Source organism: Carassius gibelio, chromosome A11 (genome assembly GCF_023724105.1).
Source record: "Carassius gibelio isolate Cgi1373 ecotype wild population from Czech Republic chromosome A11, carGib1.2-hapl.c, whole genome shotgun sequence".
In the NCBI taxonomy this organism is placed as follows: Eukaryota; Metazoa; Chordata; class Actinopteri; order Cypriniformes; family Cyprinidae; genus Carassius; species Carassius gibelio.
Genome location: NC_068381.1, coordinates 5,355,871 through 5,370,501, shown reverse-complemented (window position 1 = coordinate 5,370,501; position 14,631 = coordinate 5,355,871). Strand labels below are relative to the sequence as shown.

The following is a 14,631-nucleotide window of genomic DNA, read 5'->3' as shown; positions in this document are numbered from 1 at the left end:
TGTGAATGTTGAGTTAACTCTATTAAAGCTGCTCTGTGTATCTGTAATGGCACATTTCCAGTGATGATATATTATGAATCTTTTTAATTGCCAGCAAATTAAACAGATATAAATAATTGAACCATTAAAAAAGTGTTCAGAGTTTAACTGAGTGTGCACATTTTATTTCTTGGATTTCAAGTTCTGTATTTAATATATAAACACACACACACACACACACACACACACACACACACATATATATATATATATATATATATATATATATATATATATATATATATATATATTCACTGCTATTGTTGCAAAAATATAATAAAATAAAACTGAATCATTAGACATAAAATAGATTGCTGTTTCATAATGTAGAATGAAAAAAAATATTTTTTTTGCAATAAACCACAAGAACACATTGTTTAGATATAAAATAAAATTATTATTTATTGCAATAATATTTTTTATTTTTTTCCACTTGAGGAATATGTCCCCAAAGAGAGGTTTTGGCATATTTGACTAACTTCTGGACACACTTTCATCCCTAAAGTAAAGCTACACGCACGTCCCACACAGTCTCAAATGACTGAGGCGTATCTTTAATCTGGTAATGAGTTTAGATCCAGCAGCCAAAGGTCAAAATGAGTGATTCCTCCTCTTTACTCTCTCTCTCTCTCTCTCTGTCTGTCTGTCTCAATCTCTCTCTCTTCATGGCACACACCCACTTTCTCTGTCACAGCCAATACACACTGCCTCTCAACCTGTGTTGCACGCTCTAAACTGTGTGTATGTGTGCCCAAATAAAGCAGCCTCCCTCTCCTCTCCTCCTCCTTTTTCTGTCTCTCGTACACACGCAACCAGCGCTCTCCTCAACCTCATTCTCTCCTTTCATTCTGTGGTGCTTTTAGTTTGAACCCATGGAGGACTACCACAAACCAGACCAGCAGACCATACAGGCGCTGAGGAACATTGCCAACCGCCTCCGAATCAACTCTATCAAAGCCACCACTGCAGCTGGCAACGGGTAAGAGTGGGTACAGCTGCTACAAATACCTACTGATAGATAGATAGATAGATAGATAGATAGATAGATAGATAGATAGATAGATAGATAGATAGATAGATAGATAGATAGATAGATAGATAGATAGATAGATAGATAGATAGATAGATAGATAGATAGATAGATAGAATACTCATGCCACTGTTGTGCGAGCAGACACATTTTTGCATGCACACCCTTATGCAAGGCATAATCTTTGTCCTCAAATCCTTAGTAAACAGATGGTGAAGGGATGCAGCTAGAAAAGGACATATATATATATATATATATTATATTACTGTCTATATACACTGAACTTGATATATAATATGTTTAAAAAATGTTTAAAAAAAAAAAAAAAATCTTTGATATTCTCTGTTTCAATGCCAAGAAAAAGGATATTTTTATGGAATACATGTGGCCTATAATTGACTTTCACAATATCTGAGAACAATACTACATGCATAATCTCATAATTGCTTTATTAGATGGAAAAAAAAATCTTTACAAACATTAACATCTGCTTTTTCAGTCTTCAGAAGAGAAAAATAGAAAAAAAATATGATGAACTATCAATTTTAATAATAATAAAAAACATAAATATGTGTTTTGAAACAGGAAAGAAACCTTTATTTGATGTTAAGTAATTAATGGGTAATTCCATATTGTTGGCATTGTGGTAGATCTAAGGTTTTATGTAAAAGAGATTTTAAAGAATAATAATATTAATATAATTATGCTTTATGAGATGGGTGCATGAAGATGGTTTTTGTTTTATACATATGAAACTGCAAGGTTTTTCCTGTAGGCAAAGTGTGTTTTCTAGTACTGCTGAGCTGTTATGTAAACTGCCACATGAATCCAAATGGCGCAGTTATTGGTATCTGATATCTGAAGATGACTGAGCATAACATTCAATAGCATTTAAACACACTGATTTGTTTAGATGAAGATCTGGTACATGAGTCAGTCTCACAGCATGCGGTCTTTAGTGCTGTCTGTGACCTAATCTGGAAACAGGTGGATGTTAGTGGGTGGTGTGTCTGCTCCAAGCTTTAGATTATACCACAAGCGTGTTGGGGCATCCTGGATTAAACATCACCTTTGGCATCCTTTAGGACAGACAGCCACTAATTGTATTATTCTGTCCTTATTCTGTCATTACAAGCTGGTTATGGTTTTCTATTAAACTACCTTCACTTCACCTATACATCAGACTCTTTTAACTATTTTTGTTAAATCGCCAGGTATCCAACATCATGTTGCAGTGTGGCAGAGATCATGTCTGTGCTCTTCTTCCATACCATGAAGTACAGGCCAGATGACCCTAAGAACCCCAACAATGACCGCTTCATCCTGTCCAAGGTGAAGTTTGACCTTTTGAGTTCTTTAGAATTTCAAGTTTAAATCAACATGACACTAAGTCGGAAGCATGACAATATTTGATGCTGTGCCAGAACCATGGTACAGTGATGGTAATACTATAGTACTTTAAAATATACTCTGATACTGAATCTATATACCAATGTTTACTATGGTGTTTAAATGATACTTTGACTAATACCATGGTATTGTAAATGCCAATGATGCGATACCATGGTACCATAACACGGTACCATATCCAAAAAAGCTTAATAAACTAATCATCCTTAAGGTATACCTTTTTTATTATTAATACGATTGTCAATTATGATTGTCATTGATCTTATTAACCATTAATACCTAAAATTAAACTTATAAATATACAATGAAATGTACTATGAGTTCCATGAAAAACACATAGTTCAGAGTCCAAAATATAATACAAAAAAATTAAACAATATTTATAATAAAAATAAAGTCCATAATATAATATAATATAATATAATATAATATAATATAATATAATATAATATAATATAATATAGGGCTATGGACCATTGTATAATGGTGGTAATATAAAATAAAAAATAAATAATATAAAATGAAACAAAATGTAATATAATAATATATACAGGGCTATGCAAAACAAATATTCTTATTTAAATTAATGTTGGGTAACTGCATAATAGTGGTAAAGTAAAATGTTAAATTTGTGTTAATAATAATGAATAATAATTTAAAAAATTACTTCCCAAAATACTGGGCTATCCAAAATATGCTCATCAAATGTTAGCCTATTAAAAAGTTGTTAAGTAATTTTTGGATAGATGTGTTATAGTGGCATTGTGGCTGACTCATAGATTTCGTGTTTTGTGTTCCCAGGGTCATGCGGCCCCTGTCCTCTACTCTGTGTGGGTGGAGATCGGCTTCCTGAAAGAGTCGGAGCTCATGAGCATGTGTCAGGTCGACTCCACGCTGGAGGGACACCCTACACCTGTGAGTAACACTGATCCAAATTCAGCTGCTCTTCTTTAACATATTCAATTACAATCACATGAAATCAGATCAGATCAGATCAGCACCGTGGGAAATATTCAGTTTATTGGGTCAGACATAATTGTTCGGGTTAAACTGGCTGCAAACGCTTGATCCAATAACCAGTGACAGACGTTATTTTATGTAACATCCCCATGTGTGTGTGTGTGTGTGTTTGACAGAAGCAGCAGTTTGTGGATGTGGCCACAGGCTCTCTGGGACAGGGGCTGGGCATGGCCTGTGGAATGGCTTATACGGCTAAATACTTCGACAAATCCAGGTAAGAATGTTACCAATAAACCTGTACATTCACAATAACCACATATATTAGGTCTACAGTAACTCAAACAGCTGTATTGCTTATGCTTTGTTGGAAGGTCACAATTAATATGATCTATTGTCTAAAATGTTGGTATTATATGTAAAGATGCAGAAAATGTATCTATAAGGTTAATGAAAGTTACACATGTGAAATGTGTGCTCATTCTGTGGCCGTTTTTCATGAATTGTACCAGTTTTGTATTTTCCTGAATGCTCACTCACGTCTCATGTTTGTATGTGATGAAGATTTGAAGGGTGTGGAGTTTTCCCATCAAACTGTGCTTTTGCGATTCTTCTGCTCTAATAATCAAAGCCCCAGCGGCCATCACTCGGTTATTTTCATATCTTGGATAGAATTAAAGTTAGGCAAAAGAATACAGATGATTCCCTAATCGAAACCTCATTTTTGGCGGATCCTGTCAAATCTCTCTATTTATAATCGTAAAAGCCATAAATACATGATCTGTGTGAGTGTTGCTGTGCAGAGAAAGAGGAGCCATGCCTGTTGTGTTGTGTAAGAGCACTTTTCTCAAATCCCAGATGACTTCTAATCAATTGAATCAATGTCTTCTCATTCGTGAAAGTCAGTGGATGTGTTGTGACGGGAAAGTGTCAGGAGGTATTAGGGAGGACAGTGGTGATGAAGTTTTACAGCAAGCGAGACAAAAAAAAAATAGATAGATAGATAGATAGATAGTACACAAATTTGCACATTCCAGCACCATTGTCTTTAGAAGATGCAAAGATGTGGTCTTTTCCCTCTTCTGCAGTTACCATGTGTATTGCCTGCTGGGGGATGGAGAGATGTCTGAGGGGGCCGTGTGGGAGGCCATGGCCTTCGCGTCCTACTACCAGCTGGATAACCTGTTAGCCATACTGGACATCAACCGGCTGGGCCAGAGCGATCCAGCACCACTGCAGCACCACGTGGAGAAGTACCAGAGACGCTGTGAAGCCTTTGGGTAGGTTAGAGGTGGTAGACGGCATGGGCTGGGTTCAAACCCCAGAAGCTTAGATCCATGAGGCATCACCATCAGGATTCTCGGGATTCTCGGGTGAGACGCTTGACCTCAAGTTGCCCGCAGGAGGGCCCGGATAAAAATATCTGAAAATGGCATGGGTGAATTTCTTAAACACGTTATGTTTCAATCTAAAATCATAAGAAATATTTTTTTCTTTAAAGAAAATGATGCCTGATTTTTTTTTTTTTTTTTTTTTTTTGGACCATTATGGTTTTGTGCACTGTGGCAGTATGTTCATGACAATTAAACAGAATTGACCCTTTGCAAAGACCTGCCCCCGTTCATTACTGTTGCTATGTCCGACAAGCCATAGCGCTCTCACGCCACACATCACGTTCTCATGCAGTGAAAAATACTGAACTGTACAACCTGCTCTGTCTTTTGGAATGAAACAAAATCTTAGCTTTCAAAATATATAATTTTTTAAGAAATTCAAAAAATAAAAACTATTTTGTGGCTGTTTAATGTGTCGGGAAAGATCGCGGTAACATCTCAGTTCAAGCGGCACCTGAACCGATCATCTGTTCCTCTTTATAGCATGAAACAAACATGAACATAAGAAGGTATCATGTTTCAACCATGGAAAGATGTAAATGCACACCATTTGTCAAGGTCAAGTCCACCGACGTTTATCTACTCTCTTTTCTGGATTGTTTGTCGGACAGAATGGCAGATTCAGCTTTATGACTGGTCAGATCGCCGGTCAATCAAACTCCCGGTGAAGGGTGAATTACATAAGCAAAATGATATCAAAAGTAAAAAGTCTGAATGCATTAAAATAACAAGAAATTGGGATTTAACGGTTCCTAATTATGATGAAAATAATGTCAGAATTTGATATGAACAACTCTATTTAATTTGAATATATTTTAGATTAATATTTTAGATAATAATTCTTAATGGTTATTTAGTTGTCTTTTTTAGACTACTTTTAGCTCATTTTATTTATTCATTATTTTAAAGTTGATTAATTTTGTTTTGTGATTTTGTCATTTTTATTAGTTTTGGTGTTTTAGAACATTTTAATATAGATTTAATTTATTCTTTTTAGTTCAGTTTTAGTAATTGTAGTACTTCGACCTAAATGGGAAATGTTGGCTAACTGACTAACTGTTGATTTCGAAAATTGAATAATAAAAGTGTATGTTTTTTAAGTTTTTGTTTTTATTCTAGTATTCTTATTTTATTGCATTATTTTATTTTTAGTTAACAATAACAGCTCTGGGGTGTGCATGTCCATATGTGTATTTATGTGTGTGTGTTTGTGTGTGTGCAGTGAAAACCCATCAGTTAGTCTGTCATTTGTTGTTGTTTTTAGGTGGCATGCTATCATTGTGGACGGCCACAGTGTGGAGGAGCTGTGTAAAGCCATGAGCCAACAACGCCACCAACCCACTGCCATCATCGCCAAAACCATCAAAGGCAAAGGCATTCCTGGTATATTTCTTCTCATTACCTCTAAATCTATAAATACTGATATAGCTCCATATTCTTTGCTCAACAAATGATCTTCTCCTCAGTGGCAGAAGATAAGATGGGATGGCATGGCAGGGTGCTGTCAAAGGACATGGCAGAGAGCGTCATGAGAGACCTCCAGAGCCGCATCCTCAACAGTAACAAGCGCATGTACCCGGCTTCACCCATTGAAGACGCTCCACCCGTGAGTCTGCACAATGTCCGCATGCCCAGCGCTCCCAACTACAAAACTGGAGAGAAGGTGAGAGTTCAAGGCGATGGATGATATATTGGTTTAAAATCATGGTCTAGCTCTCTTCACATTATTCTTTTCCAACAGTTTGCCACCTGCAAGGCGTATGGGATGGCCGTGGCCAAACTGGGACGCTATAACGAGCGGGTCGTGGCTATGGATGTCGACACCAAAAATGTCACCCACTCGGAAATCTTTAAAAATGAGCATCCCAACCGCTTCATTGAGTGCTACAGTGCAGAGCAGAACATGGTAGGAAATTATAAAGTGCCATCATGATGAAATTTTAAAGAACCAAAAATGGCAAGTACTTCCTTTTAGCAAATCAGACAAAAAAAAAAAAAAAAAAAAACTTGCCATTCTTGGTTGAAATATAAATTTTCCATATTATTATTTCAATATTAAAAGGGATGGTCCACAAGTCAAAATCTCCTCCAAATATTTTGTGAGTAACATGTAATTAATTGAAGCCACAAAATAAACTTAATTCCATAAAATTATTATAATTAACTATGCAAAAAAGCATTTCACACATCTCCAGCATGTTTTATAATTATAAAATCAAACATAGTTCACCCCTCACACACGTTATCACGTTTTGTTTGACTTCTCTCAGAAACAACAAACAAGTTGTTTAAGAGATTAAAGCAATTATCAAAGTTTAATATCTTCATTTATGTTCCACAGAATTACTGAAATTTCATTTTTGGGTGGAGTATCCCTTTAATTGCTGTTTTAGTAGAGCCAAATCAAAGGTCTGCACTTTTGAGAGACTAGCTTAATGAGTGAAACATCCTTAAATGCTCCCTAGATTGTTCTGATAAAGCAGTGCTCTGGGATTGGCCATGTAAAACGCCCCTCAAAGCACCAAAGCTGCTGGTTTGTTGAATAATACATGGCACTCTATCCATAATGCAGCAGTTAAGATGTGACCCACTTACGCTCCATTCTGCACCACGCCCTGCTGCAGTGCCTTCCCTGAGAAGCCATGCAGAAAACCTGCGCTGCTTTCTTTAACATCTCATAAGCACATTCTTTATGATCTGTATAATTGCTGTGAGCCAAATATTTCTGCTTTGTCTCTATATAGTCATTGTTCACTTGGTGCATGTGGTAGGAAAAATGTAGGTCACTCATCAGTCGTTTTTGTGTTTTGTGAAGTGATCATGATGGACATGCAGAAAATCTGAATACTAATTAAACGGTCAGAGTTCAGATCTGTGCCAAACTCAGCAGTTAAGCAATCAGATGCAAATTAGAAGATGTGTATCTATAGTTTAGTTTCGTTTATTTATAAAAAGATGCAAAAAAAAAAAAAAACTATTGCTAAACCATTATGCTATACATTGTAAATTGTAAAACCAAAAAGACATAGTACATAGAGGAAAACAAGCTCAGGATGACTCACATATTACAAGCCTAAAAGGTAATCTTTACATTTTTTTTTTCTGTAGAGATTATCCTAATGGATAAAGGTAGGGTATTCCATAATTTGGGGCAGACTATGGCAAAAGCCCAGTTTCCCTTTCTTTTTAATCATGATCTAGGAACCTTGCAATAGATCTGCATACTAATAAGCACTATAGTCTGTCAAAAAAGAAATACTGAGTGATTTCAAGAAGCAGCTTCAAGAAGTATTTTGCACTTAAGCCACACTTTTATAAATGACATTGAAATTATTATTTGCAAATATAGTTAAAGCATTATTATTATTTGTAACAATTTTATATTAGTTGTTTTTATTTGTATATATTTTTGGTTAATTTTTTCAGTCCCAGATGTGGTAGAGTTAAGGCTTTCCGTTGCATAGGTTATATTCTATTTTCCGTTGACTTGCACTGAGAGGATTTGAGACAGGAAACAGGAAATGATAGCACTGTGTGAGCTGCACACTGGTAATTCCTCGCATATGAAAGATAAAATGGCGCTCCTGTTTAGCGGATTCCATCTGTCTCTTCCCTAGTATATTACAACCTACTAAAGAATGAGGACGTATGAGCTATTAAACTACTTATGTCTTATGTCTTATCAACCCACAGATTACCAGTGCCATGCCTTTTGGCATCATTTATTTATTTCAAAGATTTCCTAGTGTTTTCTGGTTAGCTGCTCTTGCACTTGTCAAAAGAGACCAGACTTGCTTTCTCAAGTTTTTGCTCACTATCATCCAAATCATGAAAACCATATGTCGGTAAGAAAAGCATGTATTTATCAAACTCTCATAGGTCAGCGTTGCCACAGGTTGTGCGGCACGCGAGCGAAACGTTGTGTTTGCCAGCGGCCTGGCGACCTTCTTCACCCGCGCCTACGACCAGCTCCGCACGGCCGCCATCTCAGACAGCAACATAAACCTCTGCGGTTCCCACTGCGGCCTGTCCGTCGGTAAGAAGTGCTTCCCTTTTTTAAAGACCACAATTGATTTTCTATTTCTAACTGACAGATGCACTCTCCAAACGAAATTTTTCCTTTTAAGCCCCGCCCATTTCCAGCACCTTCACTCTCCTCTCTCACACACTGCAGCTTTGAACTTAATGATGATGTTTTGGAATAGATTTGTGAGCGATTCACCCCTCCTTTTTTCCTGAAGCTGTGTTTCTAATGTGTGTTTTGTTCTCCTGGTGGTCTGGCGGTGGTGCGACTCTTAGCACAACCCCGTCTCCCTCTCTCTCCCTCCCCCTGTGTGTCTCGGAGGCTGTCTCCGGGTGACCTGGCATCCCCTCCGTTAGCACAGGTACACTGCATGCCAGTCAGACTGTCTGTACACCTGCCTGTCTGTCTGCTTGACTGTCGAATGTGTGTGCACCTGGAATGCAAATGCTGTTCGGTCTAAATTAATAGTGGGAATATGTGCCTGGTGTTGTGTGTGTGTGTGTGTGTTTCAGGAGAGGACGGACCGGCCCACATGGGGCTGGAGGACATGGCTATTTTTAGAGCCATCCCCACTGCCACCATTTTCTACCCCAGTGATGCTGTGTCTACTGAAAAGGCAGTGGAGCTTGCAGCCAACACAAAGGTTGGCATGCTATGTACTATTATGAGTGGGCAAACATTACAGACTGGATAATAACTTATGCCAATACAAAATTTAATCAAAATATTTGAACATCAAATTTACACTATATTTATATGGATGTTGATATATTCAGAACTGAATTGAGAATTCTTTTTAAATTCCAATTTGAATGCAGAATTGCAATGTAAGATAGTAGAGTTCAATTCAAAGACATTTATGTAAGTTTGTAACTAAAAATGCTAAGCTGATCAAGACAATCTCAGAATCATAGATAGAAAGTTGCAACATTAGTTTTTTTTTCAGTGTGGCCTACACAAATGATATTGACCCCATAATAATGGGTGTTCACATTATTTCAACCCCTGTAGATACATAATTTCCCAGAATGCATTGCATGTGTTTAGTTTCTTTTAATTGCAATTCAGCTTCATGTTAGGTATGGCCAATTCAAATTCACACCCATGACAAGACTATTCTAATTATAATACTATTAAAAACTACCAGAAAAGTATTTTCCACTTTTTTCATCATGAGATTTGGCCCTTTTCATATTTCATTTCTCGACTTCAGGGGCTTTGCTATATCAGGACCATTCGCCCGGAGACTGCAATCATTTACAACAGCAATGAGGACTTCCATGTTGGCCAAGCCAAGGTAAAGCTGTCCCTTAATCATAATTCAGTAAAAAAATATATGCTACTAAGATGAGATCTTAAATAGATTTAAAACAATCTTAAAACAATCATATTTACATGTATTATAGGTTCACTGTGTTAAGCTGCATTAGTAATATTATATGAGAATGTACGATAATGTACCATAAATGTATAAATGACCTGATTAGGTGGTGTGCCAGAGTATGGAAGATCAGGTAACAGTGATCGGAGCTGGAATCAGCCTCCATGAAGCTCTAGCTGCAGCTGAGCAACTCAAAAAAGGTACAATTAAATAAAGCAGAGAATACTGTATCATGTTCAAAAAATGTTTTACGTGTTTTTGAAGGAAGCCTATTATTCTTGATATAATATAATGCATTTTTTGAGCACAAGAGAGGTTTTGTCCACAAAATAATTAGTGAGTTATAAGATTATAAATGTCATTTTTATATTAGCTGGATTACATTGTCTCTTTATTGACTGTTTAGTTAAATGTATAGCATTATATCAGTCATAGTATTATGTTACATTTATGTGAGTAATACATGGTTTTCTAACTGAATAAGATCTAGTAAAGAGGTATTTAAAAACTGCGTGCAACAGGTACTTCTTATCAATAGCATGATAACATTTCTCATTTGTTTATTATTGTGATGTATGTGTGAGCTTAATGTCGACTCGGGTATGTGTGTTTTGTGTGTCAATCCCCAGAGAGGATTTATATCAGAGTGATCGATCCTTTCACAATCAAACCCCTGGATACCAAAACCATCATCGACCATGTGCGTGCCACCAGGGGTCGTGTCGTCACGGTTGAGGATCACTATTATGAAGGTGGGTTTCAAGATTAGAGCACATTATCTCGTCTCAAGCACACATCTCAGCCTTGCTGCACATCCAAATAGCATGAACAGCACACACACAGGGTTGTATCGGTCCATGAGTGCAATTGGCCGGCTGGAAAAAACATGACGTGTTGGCAAATTGTCATTGGATTGGGAAGCGAGAGGTATTGTGTTGTCACAATCTGTTGAGTTTTTTTGCCGTGTCTCATTCTGTTCATTTGGGTGAAAAAAAGACAGAGAAGCGGAGGGCTGTCAGGTCTCCTTAAGCAAATGTACGGCCGCGGGGCTTGTTGTGTCCTAGATAACAAAGGCGGCCCTGGACCTGGCCTTCGTGCCAGAGGAGGAGTGAGGCTGGATGAGAAAGAGAGAGAGTTTAACATCCACAATCATTCTGAAAGCAAACATCCCCTCTGCGCTGAGGGAGAGAAAGAGGATCGGGATGGACAGAGAGAACGTGTGATCGTAGCAAGGTTGAAAGCATGGGCATAGGGGATAAAAAGAGATTTGGGTAGTCTATCAAGGCATGATGTCAAGCAGACATGAAATTTAAAAGCAGAACATGGTGCAGAAGGTCAAACAGTGATTGATTTATGCACAGGTGAAGGATAATTGAAAAAAAAGGAGATCAAATTTAACATATATATATATATATATATATATATATATATATATATATATATATATATATATATATATATAATTTTTATAAAAAGTCTAAAATAAACAACATTTTGAAATTTGACATTGCCGACTAACTGAAGATTAAGTTAAAGCACTGAAATAACTAAGTGGAAAATAAATAAATAAACAGAACTGGAATAAATGTAATTAAACAGGAATAGCAATATTAAAATAAATGACAAAGGCACATACAAAATTACCCCAAAAATTTACTAAAATAAAAAATATGAAAATATGAAAATACATGCTAATTAAAAATATTTATACAAATTATAATAGTATATAGATAACACTTAAATAACACTGGTTTGGGGTGAGTAGGATTTTTTCTAAAGTGTTTAATACTTAAGTTCAGCATTAAACTGATCGGAAATGGCAGTAAAGAACACAAAAATACAAAAGATTTCTATTTCAAATAAAAGCTTTTCTTCTGAAGTTTCTATACATCAAAGAATAATTTCGAATTGGATAATTTCCACAAAAATATAAAAAGCACAACTATTTTCAACACTGATAATAATAATAAATGCAGAGTAATGCTTGCAAAAAATTTAGCTGAAATCACATGAAAAAATACAATTTAAAATATATTCAAATAGTAAACTGTGATTTTAAATTGTACAAATATTTCACTTGTCTTACAGTTTTTTTTTGTTTGATTAATTGAATGCTGCCTTAGTGTGAAGAAGAGACTTTTTAACATAAAATAAAAAATAATTAAATATTCTAAACTTTTGGCTGGTAGTGTATATATCTTAAGAATATATAAAATACTGTATAAATTTGTGTGTCAGACCCACTGTATAAAATTCTTAGTTCCATCATGTAATTGTTTTACTGTAATTGGGATATTTCTGCCATCACAAAGACAGGCGTGATTTCCCAGGACACCTGTTTCAATGATATCCATCAGAAAGTAGGATCATGTTGTGTGGTGTTCCTTAAAATCGCTCATGATTTCCATCTTTGTCATTGCACAGGTGGCCTGGGAGATGCGGTGTGCTCCGCTATCGTGAATGAGCCAGGCCTCACTTTCCAGCGTCTGGCTGTCGTTAATGTTCCACGAAGTGGCAAAATGACAGACCTGCTCAAAATCTACGGCATCGACCGTGACTCCATCGCACAGGTGGTCAGGAAAATGCTCAGCAGCTCGGCCAATGCCAAGTGAACCTGTTTGCTTTGCCCCGCCCACTCCCCACAAATCAATGGAATAACCAGCTGCACAAACACTGTCACATGACTCCTCTTCTTCAGATTGTGTCCCCTCCCTCAACCGTGTTCACTGTAAAAGACCCGTGTGAGTATAATAGTAATGTGAGATATATGTACATTTTGAAGTATGGTTCACATTCCTTTTCCACCCTTATAAATACACTAATATTCAATAGTTTGAGGTCAGATTTTGTTATTAATACTTAATACTGCGGGGATGCATTAAACTGATCAAAAGTGACTTTTTAAGCCATTTATAATGTTACATAAGATTTGTTTCAAATAAATTATGTTCTTTTGAACTTCATATTCATCATGAAAAATGAATATGCAAAAATATTCAGCGCTGATGTTTGGAAATGATTCTTGAGCATCAAATCAGCATCTTAGAATGATTTCTGAAGATCATGTGACACTGAAGACTGGAGTAATGATGCTGAAAATTCAGCTTTGCTTCACAGGAATGAATTACATTTTTAAATAAATTATATAGAAAACTGTTCTTTTAAATTGTAATAATATTTCACAATATTACTGTTTTTACTGTATTTTTGATCAAATAAATGCAGCTTTAGTGAGCATAAGAGACTTGTTTCAAAATTATGTACAAAATCTTACTGACCTCAGACTTTTGAATGCTAGTGTACATACACATACAGGAGTCTTTTTCTAGCTCTTTTCCTGTACTAATAGTTTAAAATCAACATTAAATCAAATTTACAACCATTTTTACTTGCATAATGTGACATATTTTGAATGAAAAATTATAGGCAAGGACTTGATTTTGTCCACCTGGTATTAATTTGATTGTGAAAATATGAATTTATGTTGATTTGAAAATCAAAGTTGAAAGTTTAGCGACGCTAAAACGTGTTTACACTATCACCTCAGAAAACATCGATATGCTGTACAATGTGGCACTTGTGTTTTTAACTCTCATTTGATAAGACCCAACAATAAAACTGTTTGCGACATTATATTTTAATACTTTTTATAATGTTACTGTGTTGCTATGATGACTGGGCGGGGCTGGATTTCACGGGAACAGATACATGTGCAAAAAAACGATTTGATGTTACATTCGTAGAGTTTAGTCTTTAAACAGATAATCAAATGAGAATGTCTGTAGGGTGCTTGAGTAAGGTACTGTAGTAAATGGTTGTCTTCTGTGAAACTGTTTGTGGTATAATCTCAGTATTTACAAAGATGGAGTAGCATTTTGTGGTGTTATGAGCATGAAACACGGTCCTTTTCTGGCCAGAGAAGATGAGAGATGGAAGAAACCCTCAGCATCACTGGAACGTGATGTTATCTCTGAACTATGAACCTACAACAAACACTTCCTCTGTTATTTTTCAATGTATCTCAACAAGTCATTGATTAAAACCCTCTGCATTTGAGTTTGGACATCATGTGTTGTCTGTCTTATTCACTCTGATTGGGGAGACCGGGACTAGTTGTCACACACTTTACTGAATATTTCTCAGAGTGGGTTTATTTTTGAAAATCACTTTCCATTATTGAAAACATATGCTTGCCACTATTGGGGCATGCTATCACATTGTATGTTGTGAAGAAAAACTTTTGTATATTTAAACAAACAAGAAGACTTGATTTGTTTGTAAGATGAAATATAATAGCAAAAAAATATATAAAAAATGTCATAGAATGTATTATACACTGAAAAAAATATAAACAATTTCACTCAGAATTTACTAGTAAATTTTAAGATCAATGACA

General features: G+C 35.9%; 1 protein-coding gene across 1 annotated transcript; it reads left to right on the top strand.

The window, feature by feature from the left end:
• Positions 1-803: 803 nt before the first annotated feature.
• Positions 804-14,298, top strand: LOC128022119 (transketolase). The gene is made up of 14 exons (XM_052609384.1): positions 804-1,018; positions 2,284-2,401; positions 3,281-3,394; positions 3,616-3,713; positions 4,525-4,716; positions 6,095-6,213; positions 6,297-6,493; positions 6,572-6,736; positions 8,710-8,866; positions 9,367-9,497; positions 10,068-10,151; positions 10,342-10,435; positions 10,865-10,987; positions 12,660-14,298. Exons 1-14 carry the CDS (start codon positions 912-914, stop codon positions 12,845-12,847), a joined length of 1,887 nt encoding a protein of 628 aa, XP_052465344.1. The 5' UTR covers positions 804-911; the 3' UTR covers positions 12,848-14,298.
• Positions 14,299-14,631: the final 333 nt, after the last annotated feature.

Excerpts from the sequence above, each read along its gene's own strand:
- LOC128022119 (XM_052609384.1), top strand. The coding sequence starts at position 912 with ATGGAGGACTACCACAAACCAGACCAGCAGACCATACAGGCGCTGAGG. Across the intron at positions 6,737-8,709 it reads ACAGTGCAGAGCAGAACATG|GTCAGCGTTGCCACAGGTTG; the intron begins GTAGGAAATTAT and ends AAACTCTCATAG. Across the intron at positions 8,867-9,366 it reads CCACTGCGGCCTGTCCGTCG|GAGAGGACGGACCGGCCCAC; the intron begins GTAAGAAGTGCT and ends TGTGTGTTTCAG.